The 20,725-nt window shown below is 32.2% G+C and overlaps 2 protein-coding genes across 5 annotated transcripts; both read left to right on the forward strand.

Moving 5' to 3' along the window:
• Positions 1 to 2,659: 2,659 nt before the first annotated feature.
• LOC115982799 (ribonuclease 3-like) lies at positions 2,660 to 20,143 on the forward strand. Of its 4 annotated transcripts, none has more exons than XM_031105518.1 (3): positions 2,660 to 2,676; positions 18,357 to 18,769; positions 19,580 to 20,143. In XM_031105518.1, exons 2-3 carry the CDS (start codon positions 18,548 to 18,550, stop codon positions 20,000 to 20,002), a joined length of 645 nt encoding a protein of 214 aa, XP_030961378.1. In that variant the 5' UTR covers positions 2,660 to 2,676; positions 18,357 to 18,547; the 3' UTR covers positions 20,003 to 20,143. The 4 variants fall into 4 exon arrangements, with proteins under 4 accessions (XP_030961378.1, XP_030961380.1, XP_030961376.1 ...); XM_031105520.1 differs by lacking the exon at positions 2,660 to 2,676 and adding an exon at positions 15,671 to 16,122; XM_031105516.1 differs by lacking the exon at positions 2,660 to 2,676 and adding an exon at positions 17,385 to 18,271.
• LOC115981259 (TMV resistance protein N-like) lies at positions 15,662 to 16,749 on the forward strand. The gene is made up of 2 exons (XM_031103419.1): positions 15,662 to 16,122; positions 16,350 to 16,749. Exons 1-2 carry the CDS (start codon positions 15,662 to 15,664, stop codon positions 16,747 to 16,749), a joined length of 861 nt encoding a protein of 286 aa, XP_030959279.1.
• Positions 20,144 to 20,725: the final 582 nt, after the last annotated feature.

The raw sequence follows: 20,725 nt of genomic DNA on the forward strand, positions 1-20,725 counted from the left end.
ATGTGGGTTTAGGACTCGCTTGATATTGTATTCAGATCATGTTTAATCATGATATATGTGTGTGTGTGTGTGTGTGTGTGTTTTTAAAACTGGATGTAGGTGTATTTTAAGAATTGATTTAATAGATGAAAATTAATTGTTGAAAGCTTTTTGTTTCTCTTTTTCTTGTTTTTTGGGTGGGGGGGGGGGGGGGGGGATAGGGGTGTTAAGGAGCTGAAGGACTAAAAGTCTTTTGTAGCATCATTCAAACTAGTTCAAGAGATTTCACAAACAATAAACTTGACCACACATGCTCAAGAGAAATTTTATTTGTTTTTAAGGACTTCAAAACCTTGAAAACAAAGTGTCACAAGGTGCACCCCTGTTCAAGTTTTAAATTAGGCAGGTCATTCACTAACTCCCAAAACCCAACTTCAATTCATAAATAACTTTTCATTACATGCCAAAAAAAGGCTTTTAAAAATTTTATATATGTATTATGCATCGAACTTGCAATTATAATATTGATACAATGACTACTTACCAACCCATGGAAATCAGAAACAAATTACTATCACATCTTGAAACAGAGGTTGGGTAAAGATTCACGCTACTTTCTAGGAAGTTTTCGTGTTAAATAAGAAGTTAAAAGAAAATTGTACTTGAGTCAAGTCTGTGTACTGGGGTAGCAACTTTCTTAATTTTTAATGAAATTATATATTTATAAATTAAAAAAAAAAAAAAAAAAAGCAATGGGATTATCTATTCTCATTGAAGCTAAATGGCTGGTAGGAAAAGGAACTCAATTCCTAATAACTATGAATTTTGGCTTGATGTAAGATGCAATGTGTCTAGGGAAAATTATCCACATATTACAAGGGCTTTTGATGTTTTTGACCAAGCTACCGCACAATGAAATTGTGCATTAGTGAGGAATTGATATGCATCTCATGTAGCTAACTCTATCATTTAGAAGAAGCTAACTCCTAGGTTGGGAAGTGCAGTTAAACTGATTAGGCCCCATAAATCAGTCAGGTCTCTTTACTGTCAACCAAGCCTACTGGCTTCTCTATAGTGAATGCTTATATGGAAGGAGCAAAACTCTGAGATATGGTTCTTAAATGTAGGCCAACCTATGGAAGCTTAAATCCTTTCTCAAAGTGCTTATTTTCTTCTGGAAAGTATTAAATGTTAGTCTTTTAGTGAGAAGAGAGTTTACAACGAGGAATCTAATCATTGATGCTCTTTTTTCTTATGGTGATTTATAAGATGAATCCTTCTTGCTTTTTACTTTTTTATTAATTGTGTTAAATAGATATTTGTAGTTTGTTTTTTATACTCCTTGGTTTGACTCTTCTCATCCAACCTGTCCATACTATCCTATGGCATGTCCTTAGATATGTTTTGCCTTAAACATGCGAGGAATCGCAATGTCTAGATTATCACTCCTATGCCTTAGCCTGCTCAAATTTATTAATAGCTTTATGCATTATTCGGCATTTGAGGTCAGTATTCTAGTCCTCTAGAAAATTTTGTTTTCCACACTTTGTCAAGATGTTTCCATATTGCTAATGCTTTGTAATGATTTCCTTTGCCTCAACCCCTAGGCAACTATGGTGAAAAAATATTACATCAGGTGGTGCGCCACCGAACCCTCAAAGATAGTGGAAAACACTTTTGGAGCAATTGAATATAATACTTAGACCTAGAACTATTTTTGTATTTTAGGTTTAGTTGTACTCTTGTTCCTTTTCTTATGCTATGGGTGAGCGTTAGTGCCATTCTTTTGTTTTTTAAGTCTCTCTATCTCTCTCTCTCTGTTCCTCCCCTGCTTCTAAACATTGAATTATTCCTGCACCTGCAATTTCTATTAGCAATTTAGGAATGGAAATCTACATAATCATTATTGGACTGCTAATAATCATGCTGGTGAAGTTTATTTTATGAAACAAGTTATCTAGCACCATTAGTTTTTCCTTGATAAGTATCTCATAAATGTATGCTTTTCTGCATAAATAGTTAAATGTTAGTATTGTTGTTTATTAGCAAAGCTCAAGTGCTACTGCAGCTTCCTTTTGAAAAGTAGGGGTAAGATGTTGGATAGATAGATCTAATTGAAAAGTGAGAATAATGAACAAGGAAAATGTGAGAAAGCTCCTAATCAGGATGTTTAGCAAAAGAAAACTTGTGAAGATTTGGCTCTCATTTTTGTAGTTGGTATGCGTTCCCTAAATACGACTTAGCCTTGGGCATGGTAGATATGTGTTTTGGCTTAACCATTAGATGTGGGTTTTGTTTGTTTTCAACTTCAATGGCCCAAGACTTTGTTCACTTCAGTCTCTATTCATCGTCAAAGACATTCTGATAAACTCTGAAGAAATATGCCTCAATCAAAAATTTTCATTGAAACTGTTTCTCCTATGTCATTTTTGTCCGGTTTCTTTTGCATTTGATGGCAAGGTATGTTTCCTTTTTTAGTAGCATTGTTTCATTGGTGTCTTTTACCCAATGACAATGGATATCATATTGACTTATAAGTATTTATTATGTTTCTATAAAAAAGAAATTGGGAATTAAATAAGTTTCTGAACTTAAAATGATTATTTATAAAATGATTATTTCATTTCTATTAATTGATCTTTTTTTTTTTTTTTGGGTTAATGTAGATGACTGGAATGGTTGTGGTTGAAGTCACTGGTAGGCCCCAAATTTCCTTCTGCCTTGGATGTGAGCTTAGTCTTGTTTTCATCTGTATAATTTTGTGTTTTTTTTTTAACTAATTTGTCAAATTGAGATGCATAATTTTTGCTCAGCTTACCATGTGGCCTTCCGATGTCGAGGAAAAATCTTACATATGTTTCCTCGTTTTATTTATTCATTTGGACTTAATTAATTTCTTAATTTAAAAATCTATGTACACCAATGGCATAGAATACTAACTTTTGTAGAAAATGTGTATCATTTTGAATTTTAGAAGCTACATTGAATTTTTTTGACTGTGAACAAGATTGTTTGAGATAAATCGTAAATGATTTGCATTACAGCATCACACCTAAATGGTCTATAATAATTTACTTGATTAGCAAAAAACTATAATGGCTGTGCATTTTAATGTCTTCGGTTGGATCTCTAGAATAATATATTTCGTCTTTGATTCGTTGAAAAGTGAATTTTCAAATATACAATCTAAAAGCACAGGTCTTTAATATTTTTTGTTCTTTCTCTATTAATTAGGAATATTTGATATAGTGAGGATCCTAGGGCCACGATTTCATTATTGTTTGCATAACAACTGTAGCAGTTGTTGTGAGCCATTATTTTCACTAGTCTAAGACTATATTAAAGATGTCTTTACATTTTTAAAAAAAAAAGTATTTATTGTGATAAATGATGTAGATTTATTAATTATGTATCATTAAAAAAAAAAGTTATGTCCAAAACTAAAACAAAAATAAATTATGATCGAAAATTCATCTTTAATAAAACTCTTTTATTCCTTAAGTTTTTGCATTCAAAATGGTCTTTCTATCATTTAGGATCCTCTGTCCACATTTTATACCCAATTCTCTAAAGGTCAAACTAAATTTTCAAAGCAGTTCCGAGTCACACTATTGCCATTAGAATAGAAGACAAGCATTAACAGGAAAGCTCCAATTTCAATTTAGTCTTTTGCAAGTAGAAAAGGATAGTTGGAAAATGGAAATCAACATTTACTATGTTAACCCACTTTTGAATTCTACAGATGGTTATGAGCTATAAGCATTACAAACTTCATGGCACACTGTGAATTGAAGACAAGGGCAATCTAGCAAATTTTTTGTGGAACCTTTAAATAAAATCCTTTGATGGGCCTTCTACACTGAGGTAAACTTGAAGCTCCTTCTCTGCACATTGATGTAGTCACCTAGACCCGACTTGGTTTAACCTGCACTACAAATAGCTCTTAAGTGAAGCAATACAGGACGAGACATATTGTCTCCTTCAAATACTTAAAAAATTGTTTCTTGGCATGCTTGTCCTTAGGTAAATAATATCCATAGACATTTGTCCATTTAAGAACTTGCCTCAATTCAACTTTTTGCATAAACAACATATTTGATGAAAAAAAGAAGTATAACTTTTGTGATCCAATGCTGAAGTTCCAGTTTACCCATTGCCAAATTTTTGTTATGAATTTTAGCTGTGATTCAGGTTGGCACTATATGTCACTAACTTCTCAAGCCACAAAATACATGGCCATAAACACGCTTCACAACTTAGAGAAACAAGGATTGATTATAAGGAAAATGCTAGTACCCATCCCAATACTCAAATGACAAAAACAAGGCTTTTAAAAATTGTATATATGTATTATGCATCAAACTTGCAATTATAATATTGATACAATGACTACTTACCAACCCATGGAAATCAGAAGCAAATTACTATCACATCTTGAAATAGAGGTTGGGTATAGATTCCCACTACTTACTAGGATGTTTTCAAGTTAATTTTTAATGAAATTATATATTTATCAAAAAATAAAAAAGTAATGGGATTATTTGTTCCCACAGAAGCTAAATGGCTAGAAGGAAATGGGAACTCGATTCCTAATAACTGACTATTGGCTTAATGTAAGATCCAATGTGTCTAGGGGAAATTATCCACATATTACAAGGGCTTTTGATTTTTTTGACCAAGCTACCACACAATGAAATTGTGCATTAGTGAGGAATTGATATGCATCAAATGTAGCTAACTTTATTATTTAGAAGGAGCTAACTCCTAGGTCAGGAAGTGCAGTTAAACTGATTAGGCCCCATGAATCAATCAGGTCTCTTTACTATCAACCAAGCCTACTGGCTTCTCTATAGTGAATATTTATATGGAAGGAGCAAAACTTTGAGATATAGTTCTTAATTGTGGGCTGACCTGTGGAAGCTTAAATCCTTTCTCAATGTGCTTATTTTCGTCTAGAAAGTATTAAATGATAGTCTTTCGGTAAGAAGAGAGTTTACAACTAGGAATCTAATCACTGATGATCGTTTTCCATATTGTGATTTATAAGAGGAATCCTTCTTGTTTTTTTACTTTTTTTTATTAATTCTGTTAGATAGATATCTGTTGTTTGTTTTTTTATCTTCTATACGTTTGGCTAAATGTTCTCCTTGGTTTGACTCTTCGCATCCAGCCTATCTATACTATCCTATGGCATGACTATGAATTTCTTAGATATGTTTTGCTTCATTTTCAAGTACAATGTCCATTTTCTATAGTTTTATCTAGCAAAACCCTGAGGATTATTTCACTTTGTGTGATTGTAAACACATCGAATATCAGCTCTATGGGGATGTAGCAAATGCATCAAGTCTGAAAAAAAATACCTTTCATATATTTTCTCCTCCTTGCATATTACATGCCTTTTCATGATCTTATACTTCAATTGCAATATAATTTTTCAGGGAGTTCGTGCCCTTAAACATGCGAAGAATTGCAATGTCTAGATTATCACTCCTATGCCTTAGCCTGCTCGAATTTATTAATAGCTTTATGTATTATTGGACATTTGAGGCCAATATTTCCTATCCTCTAGCAAATGTTGTTTTCCACACTTTGTCAAGATGTTTCCATATTGATAACGCCTTGTAATGAGTCCCTTTGTCTCATCCACAAGGTACCTATGGTGAAAAAATATTACATCAGGTGGTGTGCTACCGGACCATTAAAGATAGTGGAAAACACTTTTGTATCAATTGAATATAATACTTAGACCTAGAACTATTTGTATCTTTGGTCTAGTTGTACTCTATTCCTTTTCTTCTGCTATGGATGAGCATTAGGGCCATTCTTTTGTTTTTTAACTCTCTCTCACTCTCTCTCTGTTTTTCCCCTACTTCGAGACATTGATTGTTGCCTGCACGTGCAATTTCTATTACTAATTTAGGAATGGAAATCTACATAATCATTATTGGACTACTAAAAATCATGCTAGTGAAGTTTATTATATGAAACATGTTATCTAGCACCATTATTTTTTCCTTGATAAGTGTCTCATAAAATGTATGCTTTTCTACATAAACAGTCGAAGGTTAGTACTGTTGTCTATCAACAATGCTCAAGTGCTACTGCAGCTTCCTTTTGAAAAATAGGGGTAAGATGTTGGATAGAGAGATCTGATTGAAAAGTGAGAACAATGAACTAGGAAAATGTGACAAAGCTCCTAATTAGGATATTGAGCCCAAGAAAACTTGTGAAGATTCAGCTCACTTTTGTAGTTTGTATGCATTCCCTGAAGACTACATATCAAAGTTAAAAGAAATGTGGAGGTAAAAGAAATCATTGTGTACGTTTTTTTTTTAATTCAAGCCATTCAAAAATCTTAGTCTGTTCTCATTGTCTATAAATACTATTAAACTGAAGCACCTAACTTTTTATTGACCTTCTACAATTATGCCATGTAAGCTTTAGAAGTCTCACAAATTTACACATTACCATTATTAACTTTTTCTTATATGTGAATCATGTATATGATGGTTTCTGTAGCTCTTAGACCTCATGACCAATCTGCAAAAGGATCGGCCATCACTTAGCTGCCCAAGTAGCAATGGCTTTAGGTCCCAGTCACATGAATGGGAAAAACATGGGGATTGCTTAGAATCTCAACTTGACCAGCATGAATACTTTGAAGCAGCTCTCAATCTAAGAACAAAGCAAACCTCCTACAAATACTCAGGATTGCAAGAATTGAACCGGATGATGGATTTTACAGGTTAGACAACATCGTAAAAGCAATAATTAAGGGCATTGGGCACACCCCTAGGATAGGGTGCAATAAGGATTCAGATGATAACAGACTAACAGCCAACTTTACAAAATCTGTCTGTGTGGACAGCTCTGGGTCAGAAATCATCGAGTGTCCAGTGCCTTCGAAAGGAAGATGTGCTTCAAATGTTCAGTTTCCTAAGTTCTAAAGATTGTGATTGAGGACTAACTAGAGGAATATTTCTCTTATCATTATTTACTAGTTATAATCTGTTTATGTTTAGTCTTGGAACAAATTACTATAATTTGTCACCTTCTCTATAAGAAACCCTTGGCAAGCTTATGCATAATTCTAATTTGCGCAATAAGTCATCTTTTCTCTGTACAAAGGTGTATGTCGTATTCAGAGAATTCCAGCTAGGAATTTATACTCACTCCTAGAGGACATTATCAATTGAATGTAATGCCCTTTGGACTTAATATAGCTGCTAAAGTCTTTCAACGACCAATAAACAAAAGAAGTAAAATTTTCCTCAAAAAAAACAAAACAAAAGAAGAAAAATAAATTCCCATTCATTTTCTGAACAAGGAAAATCTTTCATCCATTTATGAACTCTATTACCTAGGAAATAAAGTTTTTTTTCCCCCTGAAATTTGAACATATGATCTATATTCTATATCTTCACTTTAATCTTCATTTAAATCAGTTAAAAGATATATAAAATAAATAACTAATTCAGTGTTTTTTGTTGATGAAAACAAAAATAAAAAATTTAGTTAAAAAGCCATTGTTTTGGAACTTCCAAAGGTTCGTGTGGATATTAGTCCGTAGGGGAACAAATTATTTAACTGAAACTGAAAACTTTTTGCTAAAAGTACAGTAGATAAACTTAAAAGCTAGCTGAAATAATATATTGAGATTCAAGAATAGTATCAAAAAGTGCAATGGGATCCATGAATAGTACCAAAAATAAGCTAAATAGTAAAAAAAAACTGCATTTTTCAGCCAATGCCAATTGCAACCTACATGTACTTTTGGGCTTTGTATAGCTAGGCTTGTTAAAGAATCAATTTACACTCCTAGTATATGAGTTCCACACGAGTCTAAAATCTAGTTCTTGAGAAAGAGAATAAATGCATTAATATTATTGCAATGGACTGGTGATGGAGGTGAAACAAAACACCTAAGTAGAGATAAAAATTAAAATTAAAAAAAAAAAAAAAAGAGAAAGAAAGAAAAAGAGAGGCACTGTCCAACATATTTTTTGGATAGTTTAAGACCAATTACGTACAATTTGTCGTCTCCAAATTTTCTTCCATCCCTCCTAACAAAACTTTAAGAACATTTATTCAACAAAAATTAGTTAGAAGTACAAAAGTTTGTGATAAAAAAAAAAAAAAAAAAAAAAAAAAAAAAAAAAAAAAAAAAAAAAAAAAAAAAGAAAAGAAAAGAAAGAAAACATGAGAGTTTATGTGGTTTGGTCCTATGGCCTATATTTATGAGACAAGAGCCTAAAGAGCTATATTTTCTCATACATTTTTATCAATAATACATTACAATAGAATCCGTATTAATAATGGGATTACAATATAACATACAAAAGTATATAAATAAATAAAAAATTAATTGCATATTGATTTTTTTTTTTCAATCCAACAAATTTTTTTAATAATTAATTATTAATCCCATAAATTTTATCTTGAAATCAATGTATTGATTTCGTCTTCAATGACCTTTTTTTTTTTTTTTTTTTGTGGAGGGGAGGTCTTGTTTCTTTTCTACTGCTATGGGTGAGCCTTAATGCCATTCTCTCTCTCTCTCTCTCTCTCTTCCCCTGCTTGACATTGAATGTTGCCTGCACTTATAATTTCTATTAGCAATTTAAGAATGGAAATCTACATAATCATTATTGGACTACTAAAAATCATGCTAGTGAAGTTTATGAAACAGGTTATCTAGTAGCATTATTTTTTCCTTGATAAGTGTCTCATAAAATGTATGCTTTTCTGCATAAACAATTAAAGGTTAGTATTGTCGTTTATCAACAAAGCTAAAGTGCTACTGCAGCCTCCTTTTGAAAAGTAATTGATTTAATAGATTAAAAGTAATTGATGAAATTTTTTTGTTTCACTTCTATTTCTTTTTTCTTTTTTCTTTTTTGTGGGTGTGGGGTGTGGAGGAGCTAAACGACTAAGAGTCTTTTGTAGAATCATTCAAACTAGTTCAAGAGAGTTCACAAACAATAAACTTGATCACACATGCCTGAGAGAAATTTCATTTGTTATTAAGGACTTCAAAACCTTGAAAACAAAGTGTCACAAGGTGCACCCCTATTCAAGTTTTAAATTAGATAGTGTATTCACTAACTCCCAAAACCCAACTTAAATTCATAAATAAGGGTATGTTTGATAGATTGTAATTGGCATACGAATGTAATAATTATTCTTATGGTTTACCTATTCTTTAGTTTGTTTATGTTTTTATTACAATGAATAGTCATTCCTTATGAATAGCTATTGTGGGGACTATGGCCCAAAATCAGTGTAATGGGCCTTGGGCCTTGTCCGAGGATGCTAACAAATCCGAGGAGAGAAACATGACTTAAGTAAGTCTACTTTACAAGCCCCATCATTGGATGAGACAAAGGGAAGAAAGTTCGAAGAGGAACTTCTCCTCGGACATAGCAAATCTAGATCAAGTGTATATTCAAGCGGTTGGAATACGCCCCTTGAACATATAAAAAAAGGAAGAAAACTCAAAATATCATTGAAAAGGCTGCCACCACGACATTAAATGTATTGCAGTTGCTTTTCTGACCACATTAATGTGGAGAAGACCCCTGAACAGTGTTGCCTTGGCTGCCGCAACTCACAAATGACTAAAAGGGATGTCTGATGGGATGGGTTCTCAGATGGAGGCCCAGATGATTAACAAGTGTAAGGCCCAGATGATTAGAAAGAGCCTATATAGCGTAAAGAAGCCCCCATGAAAAAAGGGGAGAAGAAAAGAGGAGGATAATTCGGGAGCATACAAAAAAAACCTAATGTGGTGATCTGTACTCGTCAATAAAATCTTAAGTCTCCTCGGACAAAGGTCCTATGACCATAATAACTTTGATTCTTGTCTGTTTGTTCTTCAATTCCACGCAAGTCATTGCTCAACTCATCTAAACCTAGTTCTTTGACCCATACTCTATATAATTCATTGTATTGGGCTCCAAACTTGGTCCTTACAGCTATTGTTCAAAGTGAGAAATAATTATTACTCTCTAAAAAAAAGGTTGTATTAGCTATTCCTTAATAGGTGCAATAATTTCTAAAATTAATATATTTCTAAATAAATAAACTTTTCACATACATGTAACAATAAATAAATAAATAAAATCATAAAAAATAACGCGTATCTCTTTCAAATTTAAAAAATCACTTTTAAGGAAATATAATTATATGAGCAAGATATTTCCTAAAATAAATTTTATGTTTTATTCTAATATTATAACTCACAACCAAACTTATGAATAAGTTTAGTTATTACATTACAACACACTTTATTCCTAATAATAAATATTATAATTCCTATCTTCATTCAGTGTACTAAACGTGCTCTAACTTTTCATTACATGTCAAAAGACAAAAAAAGACATTTAAAAATTGTATATATGTATAATGCATCGAACTTGCAATTGTAATATTAATACAATGACTACTTAGTACTTACCAACCCATGGAAAACAGAAACAAATTACTATCACATCCTGAAACAGAGGTTGGTTGTAGATTCACGTAGCAACTTTCTTAATTTCTAATGAAATTTTATATATATATATATATATATATATATATAAACAATGGGATTATCTATTCTCATAGTAGCTAAATGGTTGGTAGGAAATGGGAACTCAATTCCTATTAACTATGACTTTTGGCTTAATGTACAAAATGGGGTGTCTACACCTATTGTTAATGATAATTTGGACCTACAAAACCTCATAGGCATGGAGGCATATATAATAATCGAAAATTAAGTGAGGATGGCAAAGAGAATGTACCATGATGCATGTAAACCCAGATAATTAAGAGAGATACAAGTAGCTATAACATATGAAGCTCCAAAATTTGGTATTTTATGAATGTGAAAGTGTTATATTATAAGCTCTATTATGTAATACCTATCAAAAATTTTATGTTCAAAGTATAAAAGCAAGGTACTTTCTTTTCAAATTAGTATTTTGTGGATGTGGAAGTATTCGTCAACATATGATGACTTATAATCACTGTATTGGACTCTTGGTAAATTTCATAACAATTGACTTGAAGGTTTTTGGACTTTCTTTTCAATTTGTGTACAAACTATTTCATCAATTTTTTGTTTTTTGTTTTGTTTTTTATAGTTAGATAGCTCCAACAAATAGAAATCTAATATCAAAATATTAACTTGACATGACTTACTTTTTTTTTTAAACTACATGCAATTGATTGCAATTTTTTCTTGGTGAGTTTTTGCTTTTGGAAAAACACAAAAATATGTTTTCTTGCTTTCTGCCATGTCCATGGAGCACCCCCACGCTAAACCCACATCCCAAATACCCATTGTATGTTTGAGTCACCACCATGAAATCCTTAAGCCCAACCAATCGGCCCACATCATAATCCAAAAACAGCCACCTAAGTTGCCATGAGACTTTGGAAAAAAAATGTTTAACATAGTTCTTAACATCTTTTTATTCTTAATTATTTCTTTCCATACATATAAAAGAATAAAAACGAAAAAAAAAAAAATCAACTCAATACCAGTTGAGTAATACAAAAATCCATAAATTTATAATCTAATACTATTAGTCTAATAATTCCATAAATGAAAAAAAAAAAGTTTATATATTTTATACACGGAATTCACCAACTAAAACCTAGCATCTTAGGATTAGCTTGTAATCTTCATTTACAGATGTATGTGCACTATCATTCAACATGCACTTACTCATTGTTCTAAAAAGTAGATAACATAGAAGTGAATTACACAAAGATTTGCAACTTATGAAGAAAAAATTATGTAAGAGACCAATTATATTTAGTGTGCCAATTCATCATTGTGGGTCAATCCATTTGCAAAGAAAAAGAAGGTTGCAATAATTGTTGAACTATTTAAAATTTTTATATACTTAGTTTTACACATAATTTAATTTTTCTTATTGGGGTAAAATGAATTTTTTAAATATTTACATTGCTTTTAAAAGAAAATCTATTAGTTTTTTGCAATGTGGTACTATGAGTGAGTTTTTCATTGAATTTTGTATTTGAATTAATGATAATAAGCTTTGGAATTGTAAAAGACTTTGGATTAGTTTCAAATGGATATGGAGTAGATTTAAATGAGAAACTAGTTGTTATATGAGTTTAAAATAGTTTCTAATTAGAGGTATTTGACACAAATTAAGGTGAATTTGAAATCTACTTTGAAGCCCTTGGCACATAATTTGAATGGATTAGATCTTTTACATTAATAAGTTCAATTAATGTTGTGGGGGTGGACTAAATAAAAGTAGTTTGCTCATGGGTTTAGAGAAAAAAGGAAGGAAAAAGGTAAAGACGAGCAAGACAGGCCCAGCATATGTAAATTCCCACCATCACCTCCAATTTTTCCACCTCTAATGCTGACGTGGTTGGATCTAGACTCTACACGTGGAATGGCTATGAGCAAGGAAAAGGAACATTGGCTAGGAGAAAGGATCTTTGGTCCATGCCAATTGAGTGACCATCTTTGGAAGAGTGAGATTTGCACCTGACATGGACACCCAACACTCACAAAAAGAGGATAGTGACCCTCTTTGGTCAGAGGTTATGAAATCCTTCCCTCCTTTTGGTTGTGCTTGTGCTGGACCACTGTTGGGGACACATGCATTACTCTCAATGCTCTTGATGTCCCTTTTCTTGTCCAAGGATTGCTTCCCACGTAGTAGCAGGGTTACTTTTCACACCATTATACTGACCTTAGCATGCTTACTCTCTCTTCTCCAGCCACTACATAGTACATCAATTGTATTAGGGTTCAAATAGGAGAATCACAGTTTGACATCTGTTTTGTGTACATAGCAACATTCCTTGGACTATAAGAGGAACATGTTGTAAGACTATTAGGGCAAGAACTAGGATAGAAAAATAGAGAAAAAGGGTAGAAAGTTTGTAAGAAAGTGAGGTAGAGAAAAGACCTCTCCTGTAGCAAGAACATTACCACTATACAAGAGAAACCTCCATTTTCACATAATAAAAAGCTTGACAAAGTAAGGGACATTCACTCTTACTCACCCGTGGTTTTTCATCCCTTTCAAAGAGTTTTCCAAGTACATTCCATTGTCATCTTTATTTCCTTGCACTACTTTCTTTTTCTCTCGACGTTATGATGTTAAAGCTTCCATTTTTATCTTTCTTAAGCTTTTTCATCAAAATGAACTATTAGATATCTCATAAACTTTTTCACAAGAGTTTTACAAATCTAACTTGTACATACAAATCCTGAGTTTGAAATCTCTTGTAACATCTTGGGGATAACCTCATCTATCAACAAAAAAAAAAAAAAAAAAAAAAAAAAAGAAGATAACCTCATCTATCAAAAAAAAAAGTTAATGTAAGATTACCACCATTGAATAAGGTGATGAGATTAGAGTAATTTGATGTAATCTTAGATAATATTCACATTATGATGATATGACCTTAATTTGATGCATATCACAGCAAACTAAACACTCCCTTATATGCGATGTTGCTATTCAATGTGATGCTATGATGATTTGAGATTTCATGTTAATTATTTATTAGATGTATTATACCCACAAAGAAAAATGTACAAGTATTGTAGACTTTCTAATGTGGCTTAAAAAAGAATAATGCTACAAATATAACAATTTTCACAGCATGTTGACAAATTATAATTGGAGTTTATTTGTGCTCATCAATGACATTACTTTTTAACTTATCATTTAAAACTTGACATTTTGATAGTTACAAATTTTTATTTGTACCTCTAGAGTTGTTTTAAAAATCTCTTAAAGCTAATGAAAAAGAGTTCATTTTTTGTTCCCTTAGCTTATTTTGTGCTATTAAATATATTTATCTCAACCTTTAATAATTTTAAAAAACAAATAAACTCTAGTATTTCATTTTTAAGTAAGAGCATTTTTAGCAGCTTTTTGGAGATGAAGTAGCTACTTTTACTCTTTACCTATTTACTTTTTTAAATATACTTTCTAACAGACTCTTTATCATTATTTTAATCTCATTTAAATATTATTTCTTTGTTTATTATTTATTTTTTAATATTTTTTATCATTCATTTATATTCATTTCCAAAATTTTTTTTTTAATTTTCAACTATTATATTTTTTAAATCTTATAATGATAATATTTTCCAAAATTTCAATCTTTGTTGTTCGCAATTTAATTTTAATTTCCACATTTATATTATTTATGTAAGGATAAAGGGTTGAGAAAAGGATATTGGGCCATAGGCCATGTCCGAAGACATTAAGTCGTCCGAGGACAGGTAGACATTAACGAGGATGTATAAATTAGTAAGTTATGGAAGAAGTCTAGTCGTAAAGGATTGGGAGTATAGTCCGAGGAGAAATACCTTCTCGGCTAAGTAGAGTAGGGGTTAAAGGTTCGACCTTTCATAAAGAACAACACACCAGACGATCATACTGGTAAGGATAAGCATAAAAAAGGAATAAGACAAAGGAAAGTTGGGAAATATCTAGGAGAAAATTGCTATCACCGCATTGAATGCTCTGCATCTAACTCTCTAGTTACATTAATGTGGAGATGATACTTGAGCAGAGACATGCAGTCTTACAACTACCCACAAAGACTTCAGGAATGTGCTGATGGGATATGGATCAACACCAGCAATTTGATCTACAGGTGGAGGGCTGAGATGAAGTAAAACAAGGGAATATAAAGAAGAAAAACCCCATTACGGGGGGGATGGGATAACCTGGAGGAAAGAAACTGTATACTGAAGAATTGTTATTATGTTTGCCGAGGAGAATTTTCTTTGCATTAAACTGTTTATTCATGCTTTCAAATATCTTTTAGCCTACTGTGATTACTGTCTAACATGTTGGAGGAGTTTAGTTTCTAATCCACTCTCTACAAATTTATTGTTTTGGGGCTCTTTGAGCCTTAGTGCTTTTCACTTTTGGGCTTTCCAAGCAAACCGTGCCCTTACAATTTATTTGTTCATCTTTATCGAATCAATGTTAATTTGGCACAAGTCCTTTAAAAATTATATGTTATTTAAAATTTATCAAATCTATATAAATTGGAATAAATTTATTCATTAATATTTGCCTAATCTTATCTTTTAATTTTTAATAATCATTAACTTATTAATTACTCTTTCTATTTTATTTGAAGGAAAACCTATCTAAATCTTTTTTTGATAATTAAACCTATCTAATCTTAATTTTAGGGATTATTATTTATTGATATCATTGTTCTTTTAAATAAATATATAAAAAAACTCATTGTTCTTATTATTCATTAACTTGTAATTAATTTTCCTTTAAAAACTTATCAAAAAAAAAAAATTCCTTAAAAAAAAAAACTTGTCACTAATTTTTATTAAAATAAAAACTTATAATTAAGAAAAGTCCGCACGGCCTTTCCTCTTTGTCAAATATACAGAAAGATTTATCAAAAAAAAAAAAAACACACAGACAAAGAGAGAGAAAAGAGAAGAGAGATCGCCGATGAAGAATCTCCGCCCTGCTCCACCGCACCGCCACCACACCTTCGAGGAAGACCTGCCTCTCTCAAGCTAAGGACCTATTTGAGAAGTCGCTCGATCAGCCAAGTTAGATCTGCTTTCACCGTCCTCCGCCGCTCGTCCTCCTCCACGCTGCCAAGATTGGGTCAGATCGGCATCTCTGTCTATTCGATTCCATCAATGACTCGCCGATGGAACTATGATGTCTTCTTGAGCTTTAGAGGTGAAGACACCCGCGAAGGTTTTACCAGCCATTTATATAAGGCTTTGTGCGACAAAGGCATCAACACCTTCATCGATGATAAACTTCATAGGGGAGAACGAATTTCGAAAGAACTTATCCAAGTCATCAAAAGTTCATCGATTTTGGTCATTGTCTTCTCTGAAAACTACGCGGAGTCCAAATGGTGCTTGGATGAACTTGCTAAGATTGTTAAGTGTAATAAAAAGGACCCAGAGGTTCAAATTCGTCCAGTTTTTTACAATATTGATCCACCAGAAATACGAAATCAAAAGGGGAACTTTGGAAAATCACTCGCTAAACATGAAAAGAAGTTAAAGAATAACAAGAACAAGGTGCAGAGGTGGAGGGATGCTCTAAGAAAAGCAGCTATTGCATCTGGGTGGCATTACAAGAAAGGGTATGTATCTGATTGTTGATATCATAATTCATGCTTTTGTTGAGTTTGTACTGCTAATATGATGTTTATATCAATGACAGTTATCAAAAATATATGAATTGCATTCCATTTACTTTATCAAAAAATGCGTCAATTGTTTGTTATAACTCACAACCAGTTATCTTGAATTCGTATTTCATCTGCTAATCTATCTAATTATATGTTTTCTTATACTCTATGATTGTCAGCTGCGCTACATATAAATCTGAATCTGACTTCATCCAAAACATTGTTGAAGAGATAGCAAATGCTAAAGTAAATCTGACGCAGTTATATGTTGCTGAATACCCAGTTGGAATAAATTCTCGTGTAGAGGACATAGAGTCACTTTTAGATATTGGGTTAGATGAATTTTGCGTGGTAGGGATTCATGGCCTTCTTGGAGTAGGAAAGACTACAATCACAAAAGCTGTTTATAATATAATTGCTAATTGTTTTGATGGAAGCTGCCTTTTAGAGAATGTTAGAGAAAATTTAGGGATAGATGCTGGCATAATCAAACTACAAGAGCAACTTCTTAATGACATCTTAGGAAATGGAAATTGGAGAGTGGGCAGCAAATTTAGAGGAATCATTTTGGTAAAGTAGAGACTTTGCTGTAAAAAGCTTTCTTTAATTCTTGATGATGTCGATGATTCGACAAGAATAGAAAATTTTCTTGGAAAATGTAATTGGTTTGCCCCTGGAAGTATCATTATAACAATAAGAAATAGACACTTGTTAGCTGCCCTTAAAGAAAATGTTTGTACAACTTCCAAGGTCAAGGAATTCAAGGTCGAGCAATTAAACGAACATGAAGCTATTCAACTCTTTAAAGAGCATGCCTTTCCTGGAAAAAAACCTGATGAAGATTATTCTAAACTTGCAACTAAATTCATACATTTTGCCAAAGGTCTTCCACTTGCTCTATAAATAATTGCTCGTGATCTGTGTGGAAGACCTAAAGATGAATGGGAAACTGCATTAGATATGTATAAAAAAATTCCCAATAAAGACATTCAATCAAAAAGTTACATTGAAACTGTTTCTCCTCTGTCATTTCTGTCCGGTTTCTTTTTGCATTTGATGCCAAGGTATGTTTCCCTTTTTGGTAGCACTGTTTCATTTGCATCTGTTACACAATGGCAATGGATATCATATCAACTTATAAGTATATATTGTGTTTCTGTAAAAAAAAAAAAAAAAAAAATGGAACTGAATAAGTTTCTGAACTTAAAAATTGTTATTTTTAAAATAATTATTTCATTTTGGTAAATTAGTCTTATTTTTTTGGTTAATGCAGTTGGCTGGGATACTTGCGGTTGAAGTCACTGTTAGGATTTCCTTCTGCCTTGGATGTGAGCTCAGTCTTGTTTTCATTTGTATGATTTTGTGTTTTTCTTATCTGATTTGTCAAATTGAGATGCATAATTTCTGTTTGGCTTACCATGTGGCCTTACCATGGTGAAGAAAGATCTTGCAATTGTTTTCTAGTTTTATTTATTTGTTTGGACTTAATTGGTTTCTTAATTTAAAAAATTATGTACACCAATCACATAGAATCATGACTTTTGTAGAAAATATGCATCACTTTGAATTTTAGAAGCTACATTGAATTTGTTTGGCTGTGTGCAAGATTGTTTGAGATAAATTGTAAATGATTTGCATTACAGCATCACACCTAAATGGTCTATAATAATTTACTTGGTTAGCTGGTCATTTAAGACATGCTAACCAAAATTTAAAATGGCTGTGCATTTTAATGTCTTTGGTTGGGTCTCTGGAAGAATATAGTTTTGACTTATCGAAGAGCTGATTTTCAAAGATATAATCTAAAAGCACAGGTCTTTAATATTTTTTGTTCTTTCTCTATTAATTAGGAATATTTGATATAGTGAGGATCGCAAGGCCACGATTTCATTATTGTTTGCATAACAACTGTAGTGGCTGTTATAACCCTTTTATTCCCTAAGTTTTTGCATTTAAAATGATCTTTCTATCCTTTAGCATCCTCTGTCCACATTTTATACCCAATTCTCTAAAGGTCAAACTAAATTTTCAAAGCAGTTCTGAGTCACACTATTGCCATTAGAATACAAGACAAGCATTAACGGGAAAGCTCCAATTTCAAGTCAGTCTTATATATGCAAGTAGTAAGGATAGTTGGAAAATGGAAATCAGCATTTACTATGTTAACCCACTTCTGAATTCTGCAGAAGGTTATGAGCTATAAGCATCTCAATCTTCATGGCATACTGTGAACTGAAGACAAGGGCAGTCTAGCAAATTTTTTGTGGAACCTTTAAAAAAAATCCTAGACCCCACTGAGGTAAACTTGAAGGTCCTTCTCTGAACATTGATGAAGTCACCTAGACCCGACTCGGTTTAACCTACCTTACAAATTAATATGGGGATTTACAAAACTTCAAACTTTGTTTTATTGTTTTCAAACATCATATGTGAATGCATGCAGTGGCCAGGAGCATACTGTGACTCAAAGCATAGTTGTTGCTATCCTGAGACAGGAAAGCCTGTGACTGATTTCACCATTCGTGGACTTTGGCCTGAATACAAGGATGGCTCATATCCTTCAAACTGTGATCCTAACAGTGTCTTTGAGAAATCTCAGGTACTTATAATTTTTAGTACTATGATCTTATAAATGATTAGTGGAAGATGAATTGAGCTTATCATATATAATAACATGAATTTTTGATTCGGCACATAGTTTCTAGGGTTATCTCATATCTGTTTTTACAAATGCCGTGCATGCATCTATAAGTGAAAAAAATACAGGTCTATGCCTCGATCAATTGCCCAAGAACTTGCTAATAATATTTTCCATTCATTGGAAAAAGAGAAAGTAAATGCTTTTAAACATCTCAAATTATTTTCTATATCATGGCCACTCATAAAACAAAAAGTTTGTCTTCTCTTTTTTGCAAATTGAATACAAGATTAGAGCTCCCATATGGAAATTAATGACACATTTTATATGGCCACTCTAAATTAAATCATTGTAAAGATGCAGTGAGTAAAATGTGAAACCCCTGCCCTAGGGATATATATGAGCAAGGATATGTTCGTGCACTTTAATTTTCTTATCCACTTCAAAGACCAAATGTAAAGCACACTATTATCAAGAGCTTTGTAATTTAGTGATATTGTTTGATTCTCTTTATAAGGAGAACCTAGGTTTGAATCCCACATCGACAGTTAAAACCATTTTCAAGTCTTCTCTCCCTCATTTTTGTAATTATCAAATTATAAGAAAAAGAAGAACTCTAATTGTCATGCACTTCAGTCTCTTTTGAGTTTGGTACTTCACAAGCTAGGACATTTTGCCCAAGTTAATTTTAAGTCTGTCTGATCAGTTTATATAATACATATTTTGCCTTAAATTTTCTTATGTGATTCATGTATATGATGGTTTCTGTAGCTCTCAGACCTCATGACCAATCTGTGGAAGGATTGGCCATCACTTAGCTGCCCAAGTAGCAATGGCTTTAGGTTCTGGTCACATGAATGGGAAAAACATGGGACATGCTCAAAATCTCAAATTGACCAACATGACTACTTTGAAGCAGCTCTCAATCTAAAGAAAAAAGTAAACCTGCTACAAATACTCAGGATTGCAAGAATTGAACTGGATGATGGATTTTATAGCTTAGACAACATTGTAAGAGCAATAAAAAATGGCATTGGGCACACTCCTAGGATAGAGTGCAATAAAGGTTCACATGGTAACAGCCAACTTTACCAAATCTACTTCTGGGTGGACAGTTCTGGATCAGAAATCATTGAGTATCCAGTGCCTCCAAAAGGAATATGTGCTTCAAAAGTCCAGTTTCCTAAGTTCTAAAGATTGTGGCTGAGTACTAGCTAGAGGAATATATCTCTTGTCATTATTTGCTAGTTATAATTTGTTTATGTTTAGTCTTGGAACAAATTACTATAATTTGTCACCTTCTTTATAATAAAGTGATGGCAAGCTTATGCATAATTCTAATTTGAGCAATAAGTCATGTCTTCTCTGTATTGGTCTATAAAATTTTAATTATTTTTTTAAAGATATGATAAAATTCTTCTTTTTATTCTAAATTAATCCTTAAACTATATTACTACTAATTAGAATAAATAGGCATGGTATTTTATTTTCTAATTAGTAGTAATATAGTTTATTGATTAATTTAGAATAAAAAAGAAGAATTTATCACCTTTGGCTTGCTAATGGATATGGATTTGTGCGTATTAATCCTAAATAAATCCTAAATAAGGAGATTGGGTTTCGGTAACCCAAAAAAGGCTCCAATAGTTTCAAACAAACACCTGAACAAGGTGTATGTCATATTCAAAGGATTCCAACTAGGAATCTGTATGTGCCACTCCTAGAACTAGAAGACATTATCAATTGAATGAAATCCCCTTTGGACTTAATATAGCTTCTCAAGTCTTCAATAAAAAACAAAAAATAAAAATTGTCATTCATCTTCTTAACAAGGAAAATCTTTCATCAATTTATGAACTCTATTATCTAGGAAATAAGGATTTAATTTTTTCCTGAAGTTTAATTCTTTGAAGATAC

This window comes from Quercus lobata, chromosome 3 (assembly GCF_001633185.2).
Source record: "Quercus lobata isolate SW786 chromosome 3, ValleyOak3.0 Primary Assembly, whole genome shotgun sequence".
In the NCBI taxonomy this organism is placed as follows: domain Eukaryota; kingdom Viridiplantae; phylum Streptophyta; class Magnoliopsida; order Fagales; family Fagaceae; genus Quercus; species Quercus lobata.

Coding starts and splice junctions, on each gene's coding strand:
- LOC115981259 (XM_031103419.1), top strand. CDS start 15,662: ATGACTCGCCGATGGAACTATGATGTCTTCTTGAGCTTTAGAGGTGAA. Junction 16,123..16,349: donor GGGTGGCATTACAAGAAAGG/GTATGTATCTGA, acceptor TATGATTGTCAG/CTGCGCTACATATAAATCTG.
- LOC115982799 (XM_031105518.1), top strand. CDS start 18,548: ATGGGGATTTACAAAACTTCAAACTTTGTTTTATTGTTTTCAAACATC. Junction 18,770..19,579: donor GTGTCTTTGAGAAATCTCAG/GTACTTATAATT, acceptor TGGTTTCTGTAG/CTCTCAGACCTCATGACCAA.